The 25,637-nt window shown below is 41.9% G+C and overlaps 1 protein-coding gene across 2 annotated transcripts in view; it reads right to left on the bottom strand.

Annotated features, from left to right (window-relative positions):
• Nucleotides 1-25,637, bottom strand: part of sema6a (sema domain, transmembrane domain (TM), and cytoplasmic domain, (semaphorin) 6A) — a 107,366-nt gene that overhangs the window by 53,571 nt on the left and 28,158 nt on the right. For both annotated transcript variants that reach the window (XM_069707734.1, XM_069707735.1), the window contains exons 2-3: nucleotides 6,955-7,108; nucleotides 5,964-6,081 (exon numbers count right to left, since the gene is read on the bottom strand). In XM_069707734.1, the coding sequence (XP_069563835.1) occupies nucleotides 5,964-6,081; nucleotides 6,955-7,054 (218 nt within the window). In that variant the 5' untranslated portion in view covers nucleotides 7,055-7,108. The remainder of the gene's footprint in view (nucleotides 1-5,963; nucleotides 6,082-6,954; nucleotides 7,109-25,637) is intronic.

Below are 25,637 nucleotides of genomic sequence, written 5' to 3'. Positions count from 1 at the left end.
CAATACCAAAACCTGCCTGTAAACTGCCAGTAAGGTTGCTTTTTACTAACAAACCAGAGTGGCCACAACAACCTGTAACTTCATTTACTGCTGGTATAATAACGTGAAATTAATTCGAGAACACAAATTACTACAGCCAGGCTCTGCTCCAAAAATTAAAAAAAATGCAGGAAAGTGCAGAGTTATGTTTTAAATGGAAACTTTTAATTCAGGTGATTATGATTAATGGAGCTGCACGCTTTGTTTCAGCATGTGGACGTTGCCTGCATGTCGTTGGTGCTGCAAGGAGAGGCAGAGGAGGAAACCGTGTAATCCCAGTCATTAGTGGGTTTTAAAAGGATTTGAGAGAGCTACAATAATGGCGACTCTAGTGGCCTCCACTGCGAGACCCAAAGAGACCCAACAGGGAAGAACAGCGGCCACAGAGGCACGACTGTTCCAGAGGACTCAACTGAGAGAAGGTAATCTGGATTTTTGAGAGTATGTGTGTGTCTCTGTGTGACTGCAAATGGCAACCACAAATTTTGGTCCTTCCACTCTCACACTCACACTGATCCCTCTCTGGTCTCTCTCTCTCTCTCATTCTCTCTCTCTCTCTCTCTCTCTCACACACACACACACACACACACACACACACACACACACACACACACACACACACACACACACACACACACACACACACACACACACACACACACACACACACACACACACACACACATACATTCTATCTCTGATTCCCATGCCTCCCACCCTCATAGGGGGTGTAAACAGAGTGAGGTTGGTGTTACCATGGTAAAGGCTGACTGAGGCCCAGGAATGGCGACTATGCCCTGCATGTCCTAGAGACCTAGGACATGCCTGCTAGGCAGGATATACAGTAACACATTCACACATACCCACAGGCACAAGCATATATGGACTGTCTGTCTGATTCTCTGCATGTCTCTTTCCCATGTCCTGAAACCATATTAAGCCACTCCTCACTGGAAATAACAACACTGGTCGACTGCTGATGTTGATGACCTATATTTAAATTTAAGTAATTATAATGGGAGAAATGGAGGAAGTCAGGTGACAGAGAACCAAGAGTAACAAAGTCCGCATAGGGAGGTCGTTATGGGAGTGGCTGGATGGTGACTTGTTTTAACTTATGCAACGAATTTAAAGTACATCACATACATAACATAACACACACACACACACACACACACACACACACACACACACACACACACACACACACACACACACACACACACACACACACACACACACACACACACACACACAATTTACATAACTTATGGAACAAATAGTTATTTGGACCTAAACCATGATCTTTTCATAAACCTAACCTCCGTGTCACAACGTTAACCTTGTGTTTCTCATTGTTACCGTGACAACAAAGGCCAGGTACACCTGTAGCTGATACTCTCCACTGGTCAAAGGACCCATTCTGTTGTTTAGGTGTGAGGACATGTTCCAACATTTAGAAGGTGCTAAAAACACTCAGATACGTTGTTTTAGAAGTCATTGGAAATCAACCTGTCGCGTCGCTTCGGGATGATGATGTGTTGATCTTATTGTAACCTGTTAGAAAATTCTAGTTTCAGACAACCTGGTTCACGTTTTCCCAGTTTTAGTCATCATTCCTTTTGGCAACATTGTGATCATCACGTTAATTGCTGGGATCTTGGAAACTGGAAAATTTGCTGAAAAGAAGCCAGTCATACTGACTTTAAACAATCACCCAAATCTAACCAGTAAAGGACACAAAATGTGAACTCAACACCCAAACAATCCACTGTAAACATTCTCTGTAGTTTACAGACTGACTTCCTGCTTCAAGTTTAAGTTATCGTATCTGCCGGTGTTGTGAACGCACACAGTTTTGTGTCAGTCATCAACATTTTGTGTGTTTACCTTCAGATTTACCTCCAAATGAAGTAGTTTAGATAATGTGGCTAAGAGTTAGCTTGTTAACAACCAGTATGATAGTCTTACCCCGTCAAACTTTCCCCAGATGTCAACAATTTCATTGGGGAAGACAGTGTTATCATAACTGTTCAAAATTACCTCAAAAACTGAACAATTCTATTCTACATCTAAAATAGTTGCAGGAATAAGTGAGGACTAAGATTGAGCTCATTTTACAAAAGATATCCACACTCTAAAAGGTTTCAAAGGTTAAACACTCAAAATAGTTCTCACAAAGGTAGAGTAACAAGAACACACATGCACAGACACATACTCACATACACAGTTTCTAATGATGTCCTTGGGACCGAGAGCAATGAGCATGATGTTCCCGAGGCAGCAAAGTCTGAGAATATGAGATTAGCTTTGAAAATGTCTGTCTGACTGCTGCATGGACAGTGGCTTCCATCAAATCAGTTAATTGAACACACACACACACACACACACACACACACACACACACACACACACACACACACACACACACACACACACACACACACACACACACACACACACACACACACACACACACACAAACAGTGGATAACAGTCATCGTGACATGGTTTATTGTGCTTACAGCTGTACACAACCATAAACAGCCATATTCATGCACACACACGGACACAGAAATATATTTAGCAGAGATCAAAATGATAAATCCTCCATTACACTATGATGAATTCCCTCTGAATGCTGGACATAGTGTACCCTGACCATGAAATATGGACCTGCATGATGGGAATCCTCCTGCGTCCATCTCTCACTGAACAGTTTATTGCTTTTACTAAACGTGACTCTGCTGCTAAATGCCTGAAACACACCTGACAGCAGACACACATAAACTACTAAGCTCATACATGAGGAAGTTTTTATGTTCATTACCCGTCTTTTAATGTACATCATGTCTCCGTTTATCATTGATAAATTATCACTGATTGCACCAGCAAAAAAACGTATCAAACAGACGTTTGGTACAAGACCGGATCTTGTGTTCATCACTGTGGCTTAACAAAAACCTCTCGATATGACAAATTATTTTCTCTTAAAGAAAGTCTTGCAGGGATAACATCTGGTGTGCTTTCCTCCCGTTAAGACCAAATATTTGAAGAAAAATGAGAGAAATCAACACTGTACTCAGTCCAATGCCCGTCTTGTTAGAACTGAGCAAACAGGAGGATTTTTGATAGCCTGCATATGGAAAGACGGCAGTGTGATCTCTTATCCAGCTCTAGTGTCCCTCTGCATAATGCACTTGATAGAAACTGAGCCATGGAATAAGATTCAGATTATTAAGGAACTAAAGTAGCCGTGAACTGAATTCATAATCATCACTGAATATATATGAAGGCAAATTATATTTTACAAATATTGGAGAAGCCGTATGACCTCATCAACAGAGGTCGTTCTCCTCAACACTCGTCCACACACAAGGGCTTAAACAGGACTGCATCAGATAAAGAGCAGCTGATTTCACCAAATCAATACATTTCACTCATGGCTCAAAACGGAGGATAAATTATCAATTACTGCATCTGTTGCTGAGTTACCCTGTTGCCAAAGACTTCAATCTCTCTCTATGGATTAAGCCACTTTTGTCTATTTACAATTTTATCAGTTGCTATGTTTGTATGCATCTCACAGCTTAAAAAAAAAATCTTTTTTTTTTGCCAAGACCAAAACAGAAGCCAAAGGGATTTAATACACTGAGCAGCCATTCAAAAAACAGCCTGAAACAGTGTTGGGCTTTGGACTGTGTTCACAGTGGCCATCTGCAAGCTGCTGCGCACCAAGAACTGAGGCTCACTGGTCTAAAGGCATGATGGCAAAGCTGTGTGATGCTGGCCCCAGAATAAACAAGCCATTTGACTGGACAACCATCATAAAAAGCAACTATTGATGCTGCCTACTTTTTTTCTTGCGTTGTGTCATAGCTTGAGTCTTGCTGGGTTGACTGTTGGCTTGCTTTCACATTGATTTGTGGTAATTGTCTCTGCTGTTGGCCTTAAACTGTTTGTCATTTAACTTCCACATGTCTTTATCGATATCCTGTTAGAGCCATTGAATGTTTGTGTATGGACCGTCGTTTGTGTGTCCATACTATCGACTTCAACATTCCTCTGTCTGTCGGGCTCAATGACGGTCATCAGGCTCAGTCTAATCTAAGGCCGCTATTTCACTTATTCAGGGGTCACATACCTCAGGCCATGTGTCAGAATTCCTGTCTGCTTTAAGCAAAGCATGCAAGTGTGGGACCGACGCACCAGGTGACCTCACACACACACAAACACATGCTGCGCAAGTCACTGCACATGCGGTCACCGGCTGCGAGTCCCACGCCCACCGATCACAGCGACACATGTTCACCATCCCAAACGTATATCCATATGCACACACGTGTCCACATAGCACTCAAGGAGTCACTTTTTAAATCCATTCGACAACTGGAGAGTATACCAAACTGGCAACACACACCCTCTCTCACACACGTGCGCACTCCAGCATACACACCCCGCCAATAAACCCTCTGTGTCTCATTTCCCTACTCTGCCCCTCAGGACCCTGCCGCCCCATGTGGAGCAGGTGGGCGACAGGCAGACCAAAGTCTCTTCCCCCCCCCCCCCCCCCCCCACACACACACACGCACAGAGGCTCTCTCTTTCGTTCTGTTTCTTTTCTCCCTCTGCACACACCTCCTCTTAATGACCACAGACATGTTAAAAAGCTCTGCCACTTAAAGCTGCAGCCTGCCTCAGCCACTCAATTTCACACGTTTGGGAGGAAAATAAAGAAAGACCCCTATTGTGTCTCTCAACCGTATCCAATCAAGCCTGTCACTCAATTAGCCATGGACGGCAAACAACAAGCACATACGTATCTTACAATCTTTACAATGCTGTTTTAACGTTATACTGCACATTCAAGCCTACATTGAAGGTAAAGCTGCCTGTTGATGCTGTGGACATGGACCTGACTGTGTGCAGCGAGGTGAATCAACATGAACATTTCTAAAATACTGATGACAAGAGAGAGGACAAAAATCAATATTGATTTTTCTCCATGGCTCCAGATGGTGTAATTGAGCTGTATTATCTCAGAAAGATAAGTCACACCAAAATAGAGATGCTCAGGTAAGAAACACACTGACAGAGAGACAGAAAGTAATAAAGCAGTGACAGACAGGGGAAAATCAGCTAGACAAAGCAACAAAGAGTTTTAAAAATCGATTTTTAAAGGCATGTAGGTTACCAAGAAATAGAGTAAAAAACTTCTATATTCGTCCTGTATTACTGTTTACTGACAACACAGAGTGTGCATTAAGACTGTCTGGATGATGCATTCAGACCCTTAACTATGGATTATAGTGTTTTAAGATTATTTATTTTTTTAAACTGATGTATTGAGGTTTATTTAAGAAGAGTTTAGTTTTCATCTGTGAGTGGATGTGTGAGAGTTTGGATGTCTACTTGGATGTTTAAAAAAAATCAAAAAACAGGGCAGAAGCCTTCAGGGACATCATACAAAGTAAAAGGGGTTTTGGCAGATGGCAAGCTGAAAATAGAAAACAACAAGGAGGTAATGAAAGAAAAAGTCCAGACTGCAAAGTGATTTTAAAGTCTCAGCATTTTGCTGCGAATCAGTCCCTCCTGATTCCCGAAACTTAAAAAGAAAACAGCACAGCGGGGCTCCAAAGTTCAGTGTGATCGCCCGACTGCTGTGGATTTCACAGCCCTCAGCCATTATCGAGTTAAAATGGGATCATATGTTCACAAAGGAGCTGTAATATGAGAGGGGGTGATGAAGAATTCAATAATCCTGGTGAAACCACACTTGCTCATTTTAACTAATCCTAATCTATAACAGCCTGCATTTTTACTCCACAAAGTAGTAAAATTTGAATCTATGTCTGCCTGTGTCTCTGCCTGCAGTATTTGAGTAGCAAATGAAAAAATCTGACTGAAGAGCTATAATCACTCACCTGGCAGCGATGTACAACGTCCTGTTCATGATCATGATGAGCTGGATGTCCAGTTTGTGCCGCTGCGTGTTGTTCCTTCCAGGTTTGTGGCCTACAAACGCCGGGTACTGCTTCGTATCTGTAAAACAGGGATGACAAAATGAATCCCTGCATGTGTTAATCTTGTTTTTATATATGTCGTAACTATAATAATGGCTGTAGGAATTTATAATTTTCACAGCTTTTGTCAAGTGTCTCAGGTCAAATGTCATGCCATGTGTCTTAGATCGATAGAGAAACGCCACCACAATTGTTGGTTGAGCTCTTCCTGCAACCATAAATTGCAAGCTAAAAATGTGCCGCAGTGTAGCATGCAATCGTTCTATTGTTAGTGGCTTTGGATGAAAGCGCTCGGTTTGAATAAACAGTCTGATAGAGGAGCGCAGGTCCGTGTGAGGCTGGTTGGCTTGTGTTTCGGCTCTCCTGGCCAGGAGATACAGCGTTACACCCGGAGAGAGAAGAACAGGACAGAACAGAGGGAGAGACACAGAGAAACACAGAGGAAACAATGACCATATCTTTATAGCCTGCCACAGCGTTTACACTATCACACACAGCATTAAGAGCCCAACAGAAAAATAGCGGATTATCCTTTGATGTGGGGTGGGCTCCGTTTCAAATGCTGCCTTAAGTCCTTCATTTTACTGTGTGTAGAGGGCCTATCCTCGGGCGCCAAATTACACTCCATGCCTCCAGAATGCGTTCAGTGTCTGGGAAGGTGGGGGTTGCAGAGGAAGCAAGGGTTGAGAGGGATGTGGTGGAGCCAAAGGATAGAGCAAGTGAGACAGATACCGAGAGGGGGATTTGTAAAAGAAGACAAAGAGGAAAGGGAAAAGAGTGCAGGCGGCGAGCGAGGGACTACTTGTAATGAGAGGAGGCATAGTGCACAAGAGGAGAAGGAAATAAAGAACCAAAGAAAGGAAAGAGAAGCACAAAATGAGAATATACTTACAGTTGCCGTGAGAGATGCTAATAGGCTCGCTGTCTTCGGGGAAGCCCGCCCCGGCTATTTGCAGTAGCGTGAAGTAGAGTAACAAGGCCTCTGACCTCATGGTCGCACCAACACTGCTGCTGCTGCTGGTCCTCTGCTACAGATTTGCCTCAGCCTGTACGAGGAGAGACAGAAGTGGCACACAGGGAGGAGAAGGAGGGGATGGAGAGGGATGAAGGGAAAGACACGAGAAGGGCAGAAGGAAAAGGGAAAGAAAAAAGACAAAGTTTGTCAAACACGGTTTTCACCTGACCGCCTCGTCAATTACTTTCCCTCCTTGATTTCTGCATAGTTGGTGAGAAACAAAAGAAATGCAGAGACGGGGAGGAGGGGAAGCGAGGAGAGGCAGAAAGAGATGGGAGTTATAGCCAAAAAAATTCAAGTCCACCTGAATTAGCTGTTTGTGCATTTTGTACGGCTCACTGCAATCTGTCAGAGATATATTTATATATGCATTTTTGATGACTCAAGTAAGTCGCATTGCCAGTGAAACAGAATAAATTGGATTAGGGTGTTAATATGCGTCATAGATCGATGTCAGGCAGAGAAGATCTCTGTGTGTCTCTCTCTCAGGGTGCGACAGGCCCTTAGTGAAGTGAGAGAGCTCTCGTTGAGATTAGCCTGCTGTAGAGTATCAACGGTACGTCGAAATGGGGCCGGATGGCATTGCAGGTTCCTAATTTTCCAATTGCCAGTGTCCTATAAGGGCAGCAATCCCACGTCCCAACTCCTACAGGTTGATGACTACCACGGGCTAAATCTGTGCATCAGTATGGCTAATAAGCACTCTCCACTTCACCACCGCAATGGTATAAGAACCGCCTGGAGGCTCGTATTTTATTTCCCCTCCATGAAATTTCTCATTGCACTTGGTTTCTACCTTAACAACCCAATGTTGACTCACTGTTCTCACTCAGGAAGCATGACGACTGCACGAAATACCTGTTCTGTGTTTTTTTCTTGAGTATTTACCTTTAAATCCTGGAAAACTCAATGTACTCAGCCGGCCCGCTGAAGTGGATTTTATAACAGATCCTCTAAATTGTGTTGATGTAATGTCTACATAGCACCCACCATGGCAACTGAGGTTTTCTTACTGCAGTTTGTGGCAACCAATTACACCCATAAATCATCCCAGACAATTATTGCGTCTGTAATCTAATCAAGTATAAAGCATTTAATTTGCATAAAGCACCTTTTTTTTTTTTTTTTTTTCAGCTGAGGCTGCAGGGGTGAGACGTTGCTGGATAGAGTAGGGGATGCTTCAGGGATGAAGAATTGAATAAAATAGTCGATTTCATTTGCTCCAGTCTGATAAAAGTTGTTTATCCCACGCTGTATTTTCATTTGCTATTGTATGTCCAAGGGGAGAACAAACGGGAGGGAGGAAGGAGGCAGAAAGAAAAAGGGGGGTGAGGGTTACTCTCTCTTCTCTTTGTCATGTCTCTCTCTCTCTCTCTCTCTCTCTCTCTCTCTCTCTCCCCCCTCCTCTCTCTCTCCATGCTCCTGTGAATCTCATTCAGGAGAGGAATGAAAACACTATTCACTGGTAGAATCATTTTAACACTGAGGAGAATACCAATACTAAAGCCTGGATACGACCTTGATCTCACAGGCTGCTCCGTTCCCCTCCTTCCTTTCTCCCTCCTTGGCCTCTACTCCTCTTATCCTTACTCTGGTTTTTGTTCCACATTCTATATCTCTATATAGGGAAAACTGCAAAAATGGATTTTCCATCACCCTCCCTTTCATCACAAAGCGAAGACTGGGCACTGTACTTGCACTGCATCTTCCACCTTTGTCCAAATTGTAAACTAAAATTGGATTTTTTTTTCTTTTTTTCTATACAGTACAGTAAACCTCTACTGAGGGCTAATACATGGGCCTCTCCTGAACCTTGACCCGGAAGTTCTCCCATAATTGACTGATTGATGAGCTGGAAGTGGCATAAGACAGAGGGGCTAGCCCTTCGGGTGCTAACACGGTGAATGATGGATGGAGGCTGCACTGACCAAGAAAACAAGATGTGATCTGGCTACCGCGGTCTGATAAAAGAGGATAATTCTGTGATCGTATTTTTAGATAGGACCTGATTATGTCAGAATCAATATTATACTATTATAGCTGCTTCTTCCATAGATGCTCTTGTTTGTTGAAATTAATCTCAGGAGATTAATCATACTGAAGAAATGTTTCTTTTAATCAGTGGCCACTGAAGTGGAGGCACGTCCTCCATCTTTATCAGTGGGATGCTAAAAACTGTTAGCCAAACCATCTTGCAGTGCCTCCTGTGATACACAAAATAAATTGAGCACAAAATGACTTAAGTGAAACCCCTAAGCCTTCCAGTGGCCCTTTCATTACCAGCTGCCACACATGAGTAACAGGAGGGAGCAAGACACAGTCTGTCTTTACCGAATTACACTCTTTCTGTGGAAGAGCAAATTGCTTCCTTGTGTGTGAGTGTGACTGTGTGTGCGTGTTAAACCCCGAACTAAAATGCTACTTTTGCAAAGCACCGCAGACATCTGCTTAAGCACACACATACACACACACACACACATACTGTGAACACCAGGATTCAGGAATCAACACTTAAACATGTGCTCAAACTTCAATAATGAATTACCTGCTACCAAGAAGGTGTGCAGGTGGAAATGTGTGGATTTCCTCTTTTGTAAAAGCTTTCCTTGAAAAACAACCAAAGAGAGGACATAAAGACTAACAGCGGATCCCTGTGCCTCCTCCTTGGGCTTTTAATAGATAATAAAATTTTGAGAACCTTAGCTGCTATTCCCTTACACCTCCCGCTCACTCACAGTGATAAAGTAGTTATTTGTGTGTAGCGTGCATGAGTGCTTGTCTGTGTAAAGCAGAAAGGAGAGAGGGAGAGTTAATCAAGCTGGATGCTGGCAGGAGGCCACCAGCAGGTAATAAAAGCACAAGGACCCCCCAGAATCCCTTGTACCATCTTCTACACACACGTGCGTGCATGCATGCACACTCAATCAACCACTCAGTCACCTCGTAGTGTACACAGCTACAAGAAGAGAGCTTGAAAAATAAAATCATGAATTAAAATGATATTAGCAACAAGAAAATTCATAGAAACAATCACAAACACACAAACAGACACACACAGCCACCCATGGGGCAGACTCGGGCTGCATTAGCTTTAACAATAAACATATTAGCAAGCCTAATGATGTTATTGCTTCTGTTGCATCAGCGTGTTAGCTGTGGCTGCTTCGAGCTTGAACATGCACACAAAAACACACATTTATTATACTGACAAGGTCAGACACTGGGCGTCAGGTGAAGGAAAGGAAGGAAACATAACCCAACATTTAGCTATACATTTAGTTTGTCAGTCTAGTTAAATGCCCATTTAGCACACACACACACACACACACACACACACACACACACACACACACACACACACACACACACACACACACACACACACACACACACACACACACACACACACAACTAGTTAATCTTAAGAAGCTCCCAGCTGTTCACCTCCTAAAGCCCCCACTGTGCCGGACCAAGTGTGCAATGGAGTTAGAGACTGCCATTTGATAACATTCGAGTTGACCTGTTGATGACAGACTGATTCTTCTGGGTGTGTTTAGAAACTGATTTCCCCAGAATAACAAGCCATTCTTTTTTTTTTTTTTTAGCTAAAAACAACATGTTTATGAGTAAGTGACTAAGACGCAAAACTTGTCCGTCAGTAAAAAAAAAAGGAGGAAGTGTTGTGATGTTGTTAAAGAAGTAGGCCATCTGGGATGATGGTTGGGTCAACAACAAGTCAGACCCCTTTCCTACCACCGACCATCACTGCTGGACTTGTTTAACCATGACTACGATTGTTCACTAACATTCTTACAGTGGCTGCTATTCATTTAACCATGACAACAAAGATCATCTCACCCTAATGAGATACTGATTTGAACCCAAACCATGATCTAATGCACCATGATCTAATGCTAGCCGTTTTTGTGACTAAACAAAACCAAACTTTAATGATGGTGGTGTGAGATCAGATAGCAGTTGTATTTTTGATATTGTGATTTACGAGGCACTGACAACCGATGTGGTCATGTGGAAACGGGCGTCGGATCAGAAAACCTTCATACAGGGCGTGTCGTTCTGAAGGGCTACTTGTGTGTTTATGTTCCTTTGTTTATCTGTTCTTCACCGCTTGCCTCGTGGCCATCAGACTGTGCTTGTGACCTTGTCACATATTCTGAATGGCTGCTATGTTTACAGTAAGTGGCTTTACATAGTACAGCTGTACAGAATAGCTGCCCCGTGTATTAAGAAAAGGCAAGGCAAGTTTATTTGTATAGCATATTTCAATAACAAGGCCATTCAAAGTGCTTCACATAAAAATAATTACAAGTATCAAAACATAAAGCAAAAGAAAAGGACATTTAAAAACAATGAATTAAACAATTAAACTCATCAAAGAAGGTTGCACAGTATTTAAGGGGTCTGTAAATGTTTAGGAATAAAGCTCAAGAGGAATTCAGAGCCATACATTCAAAAGAAGTAAAATTACCAAAGGACATCTGCTTGTATTGGAGACAATCATTAAATAAAATAGCAACTCCACCTCCTTTCTTATGCACTCTTATTTCACTCATGAAACTGAAGTTGTGAGGTGTTGATTCAATAAGAACAGCTGCACTGGTATCTTGGTTTAACCAAGTTTCAGTGAAAAACAAGTCAAGCTTGTGTCTAACAATAAAATCATTGATTAAAAATGTTTTTCCTGACAGAGACCTGACATTTAATTAATTTGAATGTGTTAATGTGTGGGGCGGGTTAGAGGAGAGGAGGGTGACCTGGATGGAGTCTGGAGGGGGAGGGGGGGAGTAGGTGTAGGTGCTGGTAATGGAGATGAAGACTCTTCCTCTCGGAGGGATGGAGAAGGTGTGTGATCAGAGGTGGTCCCTGGTGATGGGGTTGGAGACTCCTCTTCTTGGCTCTTCAGGCATCTTTCCCTGAAGGTCTCTACGACGATGCGGAGTGTTTATCTCTTGTTCAGACTCCTCTTGTCTCTTGTCTTCGGCAGAGGGAGCAGACAGGTGACGCAGGAAGTAAAATAGGTTAGAGGTAAACAATTTTACCCCCGACTTGTTCAGGCAAACCATCTGCCTTAAAAAGATGCCTGCGCTCCCCGAAAAGGTAGAAATTGTTGATAAAATGCACTGACTGGACAGTACATGCAGTTGACAGCCATTTGTTCAGCTGACTGTGTTTAACAGATCAATAAAGTCTCGCTTCAGAACTTCAGACTGTTGTTACGCGACATCGCAGCTTCCCGTACGCACTACGGTGTTTTTCACCGTGGGATGTCCAGCCACGATGTCCAGGATTCTGTCTCGTGTCAGAGACCATATCTTTCGGAAAGCAAAGTATTTCGGTGTTCTTGCTGCACATCCTTCTGACATCTTTTGCAGCAAAGTCACTCACAATCAGAGGCTCAGGCCCAGTCATCAGCTTTCCCCGCGGGCCCTTCACATTCAGATTTACTCCCGGTTCGTACCCTGCTTTGAGAAGATAACTGGTTATCCAGGTCATCAGATGGAGATTTAGGATCCTGCAACAATGGAGCAAATCTGTTTTTTAAGCTGTAGGCTCGGTTGTTGTGGAGGGTTTTTTTGCCGCCGAGTACAGGGGTTGAGGAGGCGTTCTGTCTGGTAGTGCAGGCCAGGCAGTTTCGTCACAAATCTCAGGGCGCTGGGCTCTGCCTGTTAGCCGTCCTCCCGTACACCGAGGATATGGTTTAGGCTTTGCACCTAGAGAGTTCCAGGGAGGACTCCCATTTGAAGATTTATTATCTGCTACACACCCCTCCTGTTTCTTGGTGGCCCTGGTGGTGCTAGTTAGCTGTGTCTCAGCTTGCTTGTGTCCACTGTATCGAGTCCACGGTAATGTGGTGTCATTCCCACACAGTCCATTCACCTCCACGTTCACTTTCAGTGGGTGGATTTTTTTTGTTTTTGTTTCCAGGAGTTTGTGGTAGTCGTCCGTGGAGAAGGGAGGCACCTTGCTGCTACTTAGCTTTAGTTTAGCTGCTAACTAGCCTCAGCGAGGTACTGAGCCACTGTGCTGTTGGTAGGCTTCGCTACTGTGGTAATGAGAAGGTCACACAAATTGTTTAAAAATGGCAACGGCTTACTAAATCTACAAAAATAATAAGTCCAAGTAATCTGTAGGTTTCCAGGAGCAGCTCCTCATAGTTGATCACAAAAGAGAAACAGAAATAATAGCAGAAAAAAATGCAAGCAGAAGCAAGAGCAAGCAGAAAAGCGTCTTCACTGCTTGAGAAGCAGGAAGTAAGATAGAAAGTAGAGAAGGTTGTGTTGTGTTGTGTTCTGCGCTCAGATTTCACTGTGTTGCATCTCACGTGATCAGATAGTAAAATGTGATATTTTCAAACAAATCATTGTCATTATAACAGAGACATGTTTTTTGTAATTGGGTTTTTGATCTTTCAGGTTTAAAGGAAATGTTCCATACGAAGCTTTTAAGGTAGCAGCTTCTGATAAATGCTGTCTGACAGCTTTGATGCGAGTGCAGTCTGCTTGTGTTTATATTTGGCAGTCTGGGTAATGTCCACAGATTGGTGCTGAAGGTTTTACAGATGACAGGAATGCCAAAGAGAAAGAGGAGCTTACTGGCAATGTGCTGTTGTGTGTCTGTAATCACGGTCAGTCACCACATTTGGAGGTGCTGCATCTTGAATTATGATTTAGCAATAGATGACGCAGGCTGTGTTTGTTTTTATGCATCATACAGTTTGAGAGGTAATCAAAGTGTTAGTTTAACTCAATTATGAGGAAATGTACTTCCCTTTTACCAATGAAAACCCGCAGAGAATATTTCTTGAGCAGTAGCTATGAATAAAACTATTCACACGTTTCCGGGGAAATGTTAGAATGTTTCTGCAAAGATAATTTACTATTGGATACTTTTAAAGTTATTTTTGTAACCCTGTGCGATTTGAGTCACCTGCAATGTGTTTGGATAGAGGCAAAAAGATAGCTCGAAACCTGGTCAAATTAAATCAAAACTAAGAGTAGTTTGTTGGTGTGTTGCTTTTCATGGTTGCTGGAACTGAATAAAAGACAAAGTGATCTTTCAGGCATAACAGCGGGGTAATTCCAGCAACTTCAGAGGTTTCCGCTGTGTGACAGTCCTGCAGCGTTACAGAGAAGAAACAGACCTGACACACGGGTGTGAACACAACCCCAGACCACTCTAACACCAGACACTTTTACAACGCAGCCACATCAATACCATATTACTAAACCTAAAGGAGTCTGCGACCACTGTCCAGAGTAACACCTGCTCGCAGGGAAGCTGGAGGAAATGGTGCTCGGGGTGAGGTGTGAAAGTAGAAGAGAACTAAACCGAGCAGAGAAGGCAGGAAAGACGGCCAGGTGAGAATAATGCATTGATCCACCATATGGGGATAAAAAAGAGTGCAACACATCCAACCACCTCAGGCTCCCAAACGGGGAGGATACCCTGGCAGGTGTTTACACTTGTCAGTCCTGGCCTGATAAATCAGAGAGAGAAGACAGGAGGAGCTGTCTGCCTGAACCCAGGAGGCCATGATAAGAGGAGGGAAAGGAGAGGAAGCGAGAGGGAGGAACCTGTCTGTCTTTTTGAAAACAAGAGACAAACTAGCATCCAGTATAAGCACACACACACACACACACACACACACACACACACACACACACACACACACACACACACACACACACACACACACACACACACACACACACACACACACACACACACACACACACACATCTATGCATACTCCTACAAATAGTCCTTGAGCTATCAAAAAGAATACTGGTATTTTCCTCTTCCGCCCCTTTTTCATCCCTCAGATGTTTCTTCCAAATGAATATCTGTATGGAGGTAATCCATCATGGTTTGATTATTAAAAGACAATGAAATGGACATGAATAAGGCACCCTGTCGCTGTAGGCCCTTTATTGAAACAGAGGCCTAAATGTAAGAACGTCTCTCTTTAAAGAGGTGACGGATTGATTCTGGAAGAGGGCCAAAGACGACTCAAAAAGACGAGAGAGGAAAAAACAGACAGAAGAACAGCGAGGGAATAGAGGCAAAGAGCCAACTTGGAACAGCAGCAACCTATCAAAGATATTCAGAGACTGGCGATAAGCTGCTATCTTTATAACACTGCCTCTGTGATCTAAGAGCCATTAGGCCCCTACATGTCTTGTGATTCTTAATCATTAAAAACAATTATCTGTTGCAAAGCAGTGGATATCCTTTTTCAGGATGTATTGAGGACACTCTTCGTAGCAAATTACCATAGATATAGAAATGAGGAAAGTAAAAAGTCAAGCCATAAAGTGCAATGAGTAATAAGGAACAAACAAGTGTAATGGGTAATGAAGAAAGACAAGGAAATTTAAGGGAAGGGAAAGTAAAAGATAGCAAAGCAGAGAGGGGGAAAGGAGGGGAGGTTAATGGGTGTTCGCTGTCTGAGAATGATCCAAAGTAAACTGACATCACACCAGCCTCGCCACCAGCAGAAATCAGCCAAGGAGAAAGATGAGAGGAGATAACTACCACTCACTACATTGTTGTTAAAAGTAGGTCAAGAACTTGTTGGGCTGCTGGGGCTGAGACGAGCTCCGAAAAATACTCTAGAAAAAAACTCCACCGGCTAAAGGTTTAGCCCTGCACAAAATATGTGTTACATAGTGTTAGATCAGCCTAAAACATCACCAAAAAGGGTTTCAAAATATGGATACTACAAAGAAAACAAATAATAAAGGGAAATGCTGTGCATTTATACCTGCAAAACATTTTGAAATACAACCTAATATTATGGTAACATTTGTCAGTCAATTAGTAGATGAAGAATGAGACACTCTGACAACCTTTGGATAAATTGTCATGCAGATATATTTTGTCCCAGAAGATGAACTGTTGACTCTGAACTCCTGACTTTTCCTCAAACACCAAAATTAAGTTGACATGTCTTAGTTGTTAGTGAAAGATTTCTACACTCATTTGATGGATTTACCTGGAAATTGGTTCAGACATTCCTGTTTGCCTCAGGATAATTTGTAGTAAATTTAATGTTTCATCTAGTGTCATCATAAGGTCCAAATTTGTTTTGGTACTGACTAGCATTAGCATGCTAACGTCAGGTGCTGAGAACATGGTACATTTTATACTTTAAACATCTGCATGTCAGCATCATCATTGTGAACATGTTAGCATGCAGGGCATTTAGCTCAAAGCAGTGCAGCGCCAGCCTCAGAGAGCTGCAAGCATGGCTGCTGACTCTTCTTCTCCCTTTGTCTGCCAGGCCCTCATAAGCCATTTGTCCTCTGTGTTCCCTCACTTACTCTCACAGACTTAATGAAAACATTTGCTGTGTTATCACCATCATTCCTCTTTTTACTATACTCTCATCCTCCTAATTCTCTTTACCCGTCTCTTCATCTCCTTGAGAATAACAGCAAAGAAGAAAAAAGTGAGCGTGGAGTTGCCGGCTGCTCCTTTGCTTTGTCTGGAAAAAGCATTTATGAATTAAAACAAGCCCCCACACAGTGACACACATTCAACCTCACACACAAGCACAAAGCCCGACTCGCATCACACATACAACTGGTGCTTAAGAGATTGACCCCAAAAAAAGGGGGTTACACATTTAAATATGGGAACCTTTTCCAAGCCTGTCAATCATTGCTTGTGTTGACGCGAGTGGGGGCAACTTCATCAATCTGGAGGCAGCTGATACAGAGCTGTGTGGGCAAAGCAGAGAAAACTGCTACTGATAAGGACGCGCTTGGTAGCACATGGCCTTCTCTCTTTTGATCCAATTATCTCTTTGGTCTGACACTATTCTGATTGTTGGACGTCACCCTCTTTATTCCTTTAGTCTTTATGCTTTGTAATATCAGGCCATTCTTTTGACGATCTATATACTAGTTGGTCATTTTTAGTAAACATCGCCTGTCTGCGGTGTTGAATTTGGCCCTTGTCAAAAGAGCAGAAGCAGCGGAGAGACACAAAGTGAAACTCTGTGTTTCTCCTGAGAAGAAGAAATAGTAGCAAAAAAACTTCAGAATGTCACTGAGTTAAATGCCACATTAACTCCACGGAGACAGATGCTGGAATGACTGAAGCGGTGCCCCGTAAAGCAGCGACTGGGGTGTTGAAACTGTCACATGGCATAATGCACATTTTACTTGGAAACTCACTTTACGAAAGCCAACTGCGGGTGCCTTCAGGCAGCGCTGTGCCATTTCATGCTATGCTTAGTCATGAGACAGCCTATAAGGTTGGTGAGTCAAGTAACGCTTAAAATTAGGTTGCCTGGGGTGGAAAATAAATGACAATATGTTTAGAAATGTGTGCCTGAGACAGGAGGAACTACATGCAAACTTAGGCTCTCTTTTGTAAACATCAGCTAAGCCATCAGTAGGAAGAAGCATAACAGAGAAATCCATTTCGGTGGGTCTCTGGTTAAGTATATCCAAATCCAAAATGCATGAGCCCTAAAATGATTTTTTTTTTAATGTATTTTCTGGAAGGGAAAAAAAAACGGTTCACTAGCGGAGGAAGCATCATAAACTTGCAGCAATTCATGCATAAGTTCTTTGAGTCATGGCAGAAATTAGCATGGGTATTTAGAGAAGTCTGGGAGAAGCAGCCGAGGGACACTGTGTTCCTGGGATAGTTTTTCTCACAAATAAAAGCGGATGAGCAATCAATAAAACAATAGCTGTAATTCTGGCCAGAGAGCTGGATAGTTGCAAACCCTTTTCCTCGACAGGCCCGGACTGTAAATGAGAAAAGTCTCAAAGTCAATATTCAACGGCGGCTCACTAAGTGGTTTTTATTATGGATATAAAAAGCTCAAGGAGATTTAGAAGAAAGAAATGGAATTTTTTTTTTATCCTTGCTGGACCTTGACTAAACAGACTTAAAGTTGTAATCAATATGGTACGTATGTAGAAAAATCATTCAAATCCTATGCATCAGTACCTGCAACCAACTGGAGCAAGAAAGAAAGTTGGATTCAACCTTGACCTGCAGTAAAATAACACATCTGGCAAACAAACAAAAAAATGCCTCCACAAATTCACTTTGAATGACAAGACCATACAGTATATGTATTTACTGTAATCTTTTTGCATGTGGTTTAATAGTCAACTTATGCAGCTGTTTTTGTTGTGTTCTTTCCCTCTTTTTGCTACTAAATGGAAAAACCAGAGACAGGATATAAGCGGGAGCCCTGTAGGGACTGAATAAGAGGTGTGATGGTTTTCTGTTGCTGTATCCATCTGGTGCAGTTTTCACATCTCACAGCCTCCTGCTTCTTCATAATAGGTGTGCTTCAGAGTTTTACAGGGTGTGATACACTCTCTATCCGTGCCTCATTGTGTACCTAATGCAATCGTCAGAATGTTGCTGTTCAACGCGCTTCACAGTACGTTCTACTACTTTGCTGTTTTTCGGCAGTCAGTCCAAGCATTTTTAGTACCAGCATGACTTCACAAAATAGAGAGAAGCATATGGAGACATCAACATACACACATCATCAGATATACAGAATGTCCTTGTGACCAAAGAGAGAGTAAAAGCCATAAAAATGCCCTGTTACCTTGTAAGTGATGCTGCTGGATACACATCATGTGCATCTGTTTCAGTCATAAAGTCTGGAAATGTACCATGATTTAATTTGCTGTTTTACCATCACAGAAAATCATTTCAGCTCTGTTAATGACATCTTTCTTCTTGAGCTCCCAGTTCATTTGATGCAGGTTCCATTATGCTAAGTGGCTGAGTCTGTGTCCTCGCTGATAACTGGCTAGCAGACCTTCGGTTCCACAGCAACAGGCCTATCAGATCTGACTGAGCATGATGCTAATCTCTATTAAGGTGGCTGTGGATTGGGATGACAAGAGCGCACCATTAGCACACACTTTCTTAGTCTTTCTCCCATTGTGTCTCTGTTTCTTTTTCACTTGGTACAGACCTTTTCAGTCAGTCTCTGTACATTACATTTTCTCATTCTCTTTCTTTACCTTCCTTCCCTCAGCTCCACCACCCTCCCAGCAACTAAACACCAAAAACATCTTCAGAATAGAATAAAACCTCATCCCACAGACTCTGTTTCTCTCCATCTTCTTCTGTGACAGGAAACATATTTATAATAGAGAATGGAATGAACTAAACACAATTACATTGTGTGTTAGTCCGTGATATTGTGATACTGATAACAGAGTATCTTGTTTTCTTTTAGTGCATCATATCCAATAGCATTATGAGTCATCTCTGATAAACCAGGACATTCAATCCTGCTGCTGCACGTGGCCACAGTCACTAACAGACAAGGCACCGTACCACAGTCGCTGTTGGATTGCCAATGTCCAGAATAAATTTGTCTAAATGTTGTTATCGCCACAGACCATATTGTAGGAGTGACGCAGCTCACATCCAGCTCTACACTAATGAACGAGATGGCAATGCTCAGGCAGGCAGAACATTGAGATGTCCTGCCACTCTGCAAAATAAAATGTATGAAAAGAAAATGTATTACTCAATGTAGTACAGCCGCTTGCAAATAAGTGTTGTCAGTGTGGTGATTGTCATTACCATTGCCATTATGTCAGAAGATGAGGTAGCACAATACAAGAAGCAAATGATCAACTCTGACATGGGAGAGTTTTTTAAAGGCTATTTCTTATTTGTGTTTTGCTAATAAATCCCACTGCAGGAGAAAAGATGTGGAGAATAAAGAAGACTCAAAAGAAAGCCGAGGGAATGTATTTTTTTGAAAAAGATTGCTTCAAAGAGACACAAGGGAAGTGATATAAGGACGTAATCCTTCAGGAAACCAGTGTCTCTGTCATTAAACCTGATTACAGCCAAGCTGATCAGCGCATTTAGTGTGTCATTACACACACATTGCTGTAGACTGGGATGTCCATACTAGCTAGCTGTAAGACACATGTCGTGACAACAGGAATACAAGCGTAGCTACAAGCAAGCCCCCAGTCAGTGACAGCCTGTGGACATGTCACATTTTTAAAGGAAAATATACAATATGTAATCCTTTTTTATATATTTTTTAGCTTATGAAGTAAACCACAAGTACAATTTACTTAACAGACTGTCAAAAAGGCAAAAAAAGGACAATAAAATGCCCTTTTATAATCCAAAAACCTGTTATTTTATTGGACACAGGCAATTAATGGCCATAATGTTGTGACCTGTGTGGCATTCAAGGCATGCAGAAAATAAAATAAAACTACGCAAGCTGCCGGACCCATGAACAGCAAAGACTGCTTAGCAGTGTAGGCTAATTACAATACCAATTAGCTGCAAGCCCACGAACAAAATCCCTTTAGGTCTGTACGTACATGGGGCTGGATGATTCGTTAACCTCGCTTAACTCAAGATGTGTTTTGGCTGCAGTGCATTCAGAGTCTCAAATAAGATCACGTGACATCATTTACCATTGCATCGACAAGTTATAAATAGCATGTGGTGCTTTTTTAATGGCAAAAAATTTAGGAAACTAAGTGCATTTGCATGACGGGCACTGCAGCAAAAGTTAATAAATACTGAATGCTAGCATCATGTAATGAGCTGTATGAATACTGGTGCCACAAGAGAGGTGCATTCATTATAACGAGACCACAAAATCGATACAGAGAAGAAGCTCTGCAGCTCCACAAGTTCATTTATGCATCAGTGTAAAAGAAAAGCCCTTGGCTAAGAGTGAATCACGTTAAAAATGTTATGTGATCAGCACGGGGAATAGAAATACAATTCTCCTGATGTTACAGTTGTAGTCTACTGTAAATGATGAAATGGTAATGCAAGTTTCTATAGCACTCTACACGCTTGGTTGGTTGGGAAGCACAAGTGAAAAGTACAAGGGCTAACTGTAAACTTAACAGCGTGTGACAACTAAAGATACTTGCTGTTCTCTTAGGGGAGATCATTTCGAAACAGACAAACACACACAGTACAGCTGCCTTAGGATCTCATGTTCGACACGACAGGACGTTTTATAAGTAAAAATTACAATTCAGAAAGACAGAGAAAAGACATAGTACAATATGATGTGAAAACAAAGAGAATATGACCTTGTGCTTGTGCTACAGCTGTTTGAACCAAGACTCGTGTCATTGTTTCTCATATGCATGGTAATTATGCAGTAATTACAGTGTATGGTGACAATGAACACTGGTTACACTTTATAGACTTCAAGATCATGTAGAAAATGGTAGAAAACAGAATGAAATTTTGTGTTAGAATCTACACCACCTAATTGTGTTGAAATTTATTTCAAGTGTCACATGAGAGTTTAAAGCTACAAGATCCCTCTCCTCCATGCTCTGTTAGAGGAGAACACATATTATAGTCTGTTTCTGCCTTCCATCACAAATTCTTGTGCAGAGGACGGTTCTCCGATAAGTAATTCTCCATGCTTTGTTACAGTATCTTTGTGATCACTAACTTCTTATATCAGCTGTGTCAAGCAATTTTTCTAATGGAAATGTTGCATTAATTCAGTGGCGAGGGCCATACATCATGTCTGTAAATTTCCCTTGTGGGAGCAGAGATGAGCTGGATCAGGCCAGACTGGTACAGCTAGTTTGTCTGGCTTTCGAGGAATAATACAGAAAAAGAAATAGTGCTGGGTTCAGCTTATTGCTTATTGTTTACTGCTTACTTCTTTTTGTCTTCATATCCCAACAGGACAAAAGTAAAATAAATTTGGGCACTAGAAACATTATGATCATTGGAGAAACCTTTTTTATTGTATCATTAAATTCAAATTTACTGTTATCATGATCAAACCAGGTTGTTTTTCTTAACACTACGAGGCTGCCACTTTGGAAATTTAAACCCCACAAGAGTGAAAAATATGTGTGGTCAAGAGTAAACAATAGATGCATCATAATCCATTCAAATTGATAAAACAAAGAAAATATAAGTAGAATAATTTCCAGAATACAAATGAGCATTGAACTGGAGGAAAAACCTGTTTGCGCTGCATAATTGCTGAAAACTTGCAATCTGGAAAGTGGAGGACACACTTACTCTCTTTCTCTTCTATTTTCTCCTTTTCACACCATAACTGGCTAAGTGTTGTTCCTCTCAAGTGATAAAAGCTTTAACAGCCTACCATTTCACGCCTACAAATCCTGATTACTTTTTTGTTGTTGTTAAAACTTATTTATATTTCGGTCACTTTGCCAGCAAACAGAGTTCATAAGAAAACACCACACACACACACAGGAAGCCTCTATGCTTTTTAGCAACTCCTCTGCCTTTCATCTGTAACCTCCTAACCTTGTCTGTTACCCCACTTGGACAACATCTGAGGATCTGCATTTACGACTTCCTCTCATCATAAGGGCAGAGGAGGGGAACATAAAAGCGATGGGAGACAGACTGAAAGTGGCGAGAGCCTCAGCCTTGAACTATTGTTCTCAGTCTGAGTGATAATGAAGGATGGAGTGTGAGCAGACCAAGGAGTGAGACTGCAGTTATGGGCTGCAGTGAGTGTTTGTGCACCGCAGCTATGTGCTTGCTCCTTGCAGGTGTTGTATTACAGTCAGTCGGTCAGATGGTGGGCGTGCGCCTACCTGCAGCTCCTGGGCTTTACACTGTGGAAGCACAGAGGGAAACCTGAGCCAGTCGAGCCCACTCACTGTGATGTTAAGCTAATGCCAAGATTATGGCTTCCTTTCAATCAAAACCAGGAATAAAAAAAAAAAAAATAGCTATTTCCCCGTCTGCCTGATCTCTGTGTGTGTTGCTGCCTGTCAGACAACTAACGTGCAGTCCTGCAGGTAAACTGGCTTCTCTTAATTACACACTTCCACAGTTGTTAGAAAGATGCGACGAGTGAAAGAAGAAGTTTGGGGATGATTGCTGAAGTGTGCCACAGGAAGGGCAGATTTAAGGCTGAGAACAATAGCAAAAAAAAAATCTAATTTTTTTTGTTAAGCAGACACATTTACCACTGCTGTTTATCTTATCCGGTGGATGAAGAATTATCACGTCAGTCCACTTTTCAGGGGAGTTTGATGAATCATGTGGAAGGAGAGCCTCTTTTTTTTGTTCTCAAACACTTTGGTATTTGAAAGAGACAAAAGAACAACAATGCTTTATTAAACCTGAATGATTGAGAGCCAAAAGACAATGATGCACGCCTGCAATAGCGTCTCCACACCTTCATTCTGCATTACGTATCCTATTATACATGACTAATGATAGTGGCTGGACTTTAACACAGCAGTACTTTGAGCTAAATGTTGATGTCAGCTGCTTGCATCTTAGTGTGCCAACATTTGCTAAATACTACTAAACCCAAAGGAAAGCTGGGACTAGTGGGAATTAAATTAGTTGAGTTAAACTGACATCACCATTCATCGATCCGTGCCTAAAAATGATTTCAAAAAAACTAAATAGGAGTGGGAAAATTCTGCATTTATGAGTTTGGGAGATGCAGGTATAGCAAAAAGAAAGAGACAGCATGTAGAGTGCACAAGATACAGTTTATTAGTACCTGAAAGTTTTCTATTGTTTTGTGGCAGCACCCCTGAGGATTTGAAAATATGGATTTATGGGCAATCCTAGCAGCCCACACAGCCTCCGGTTCACTGATCTCATCTGAGCTCCGCAGGCAAATATTGTTCAAACATACGCACACCTATACTTGTATACAAACGTCAGGAGAGCAGTGGTATTTCATACATTTCACAGTGATATATACATGAGCTACAATAGCCAGCAAATATAACCTCCATTTCTGCAGCAATTTGTTGCATGACTGTATTTCTGGACAGGCATTTGTGTGTGTGTGTGCATGTTTGTGTGCTCTAACTAACCATCTCATTTCCCCACAGGAGGACTTAGTCTGGCTGTGACTGCATCCTCTGGCACACTCGCATTAACATTTCATCCTGATTGTCTCTGTCAAAGTAATTCATCATCATCGACTAAAAGACTGTGACTGGAGCCTCCCCCGACTCCACATCTCTCCCTCTCTCTCTCTGTTTCGAGTTTCTCTCCCCATTCCCATTTCTGCCCCCGTCTCTGGCTTCCCCTCTCGGTCTTTACCTCTCACTCCCTCTCTTCATGTTTCTCTATCTCGCTCATGTCCATCTGGCTCTTGAGATAAACACAAGTCTGGCTCTCCTCATGCAGACAAAATATCTATAAAGATGAGCGTAATTATGGTGAACTGCGCTGGTTTGGCTGTTTAGTCCAAGTGACCCTCCAGCAGAACATAATCCATCTGTCCACCTCATTTTTCCTTACCTCAGTCAGTCTTTTTCCTTTTTTTTTTTTTGTAACCCTCGCCCAGATTCAGATTGACAAGCAGATTATATCCGGGGGGAAATGTGATTAATGAGTTTGTCTGAATAACGTAAATCAACTTAATGGAATTGGAGACAAGAAATGAGGGAGCGAAGAGGAGCAGGAGAGAGGAAGAGATAGAGGAGGCGAGGGGCTGGGTTGCTCAGGGTTCAAATATCCACTCAACTGAAAGGCAACAACAGTAAGCAGGCCTCATCTGCTGTCACACTGGGGAAAAAAAAGGTAGGCTCAACAAAGACCTGTTTTTTTTTTTTTTTCTGTCGTCTTGTATCCGTCATTCTGTCTCCTTCTGATGAGTCCTGGGTGTAACCTGCCCCTTCCTTCCATCCATCCCTCCATCCAATCCAGATATAATCCCATTCAAATCATTACCATCAGCAGCCTGTACACACACACACCTGCACAATCAGAGAGAAAGCCCACAAGACGGCACTTTACAGTCTGCTAGCTGCAACAATGAAATCTGTGCTTTACTGACAGAGTTAGGACCCCTAAAGACATAAGAGGATCAGGTTGCTCATCCGGTAACTTAAACCATTTAAATGTTTGTGCATTTAATTCCACTGACATGCAATTTTTAAACAGAAAACAATGCAAAGGAGCCATTTTGTCAGACAATGCTGTGGCTTAATACCCTGATCAAGCTGGCTTAACGAAAATACTCCTGCAGAGTTTAGAAAACTACTCATGGGAAAAGGATTTTAACAATCTTAGAAATCATAAAGTAGCATTTTTGGGTATTTGCATGTTGTGTATTTTTTTTCTTTACCTATGTTAAGTTTTTTTTAAGGACTTCAAAAACTACATCTTTGCTCTGAAACCAAAACTCAGAGTCGCCTGACTCTTCAAATTACAAAATTGGTCTTCGTGTAATTGACTTATGAGCTAAAGTTCAGCAGTGCGGATCGTCCGCAGCATCTAGTCTCATTGTCTAAGGAGGATCTGCGGATTACAATAGTACCTTAAAACTCTGTGATGGATAAATCTGTTAAAGAGGGATAATACAACAAGGGTATAATTAGCTATATTGTTGATAGTTTTTTTTGGACTTAACCCTAAAGCTCAGTACCTATCTTGGACTGATTCTGTATTTCTGTACACATGTATCTAAATGCTTCTCCAACCTGCCTGCATTTGTGCAATCTCATGAAATGTGGGTGGTGACTAAATCTTGTTTGTATAAATCCCTTCTATTCATTATATTTTAA

The sequence above is a fragment of the Brachyistius frenatus genome, unplaced genomic scaffold (genome assembly GCF_029030835.1).
Source record: "Brachyistius frenatus isolate BFR_SWC_R1_liver_20210118 unplaced genomic scaffold, ASM2903083v1 Contig_72, whole genome shotgun sequence".
Taxonomy (NCBI): domain Eukaryota; kingdom Metazoa; phylum Chordata; class Actinopteri; family Embiotocidae; genus Brachyistius; species Brachyistius frenatus.
The sequence above is the reverse complement of the archived record's forward strand: the minus strand, read 5'-3'. Positions and strand labels throughout refer to the sequence as shown.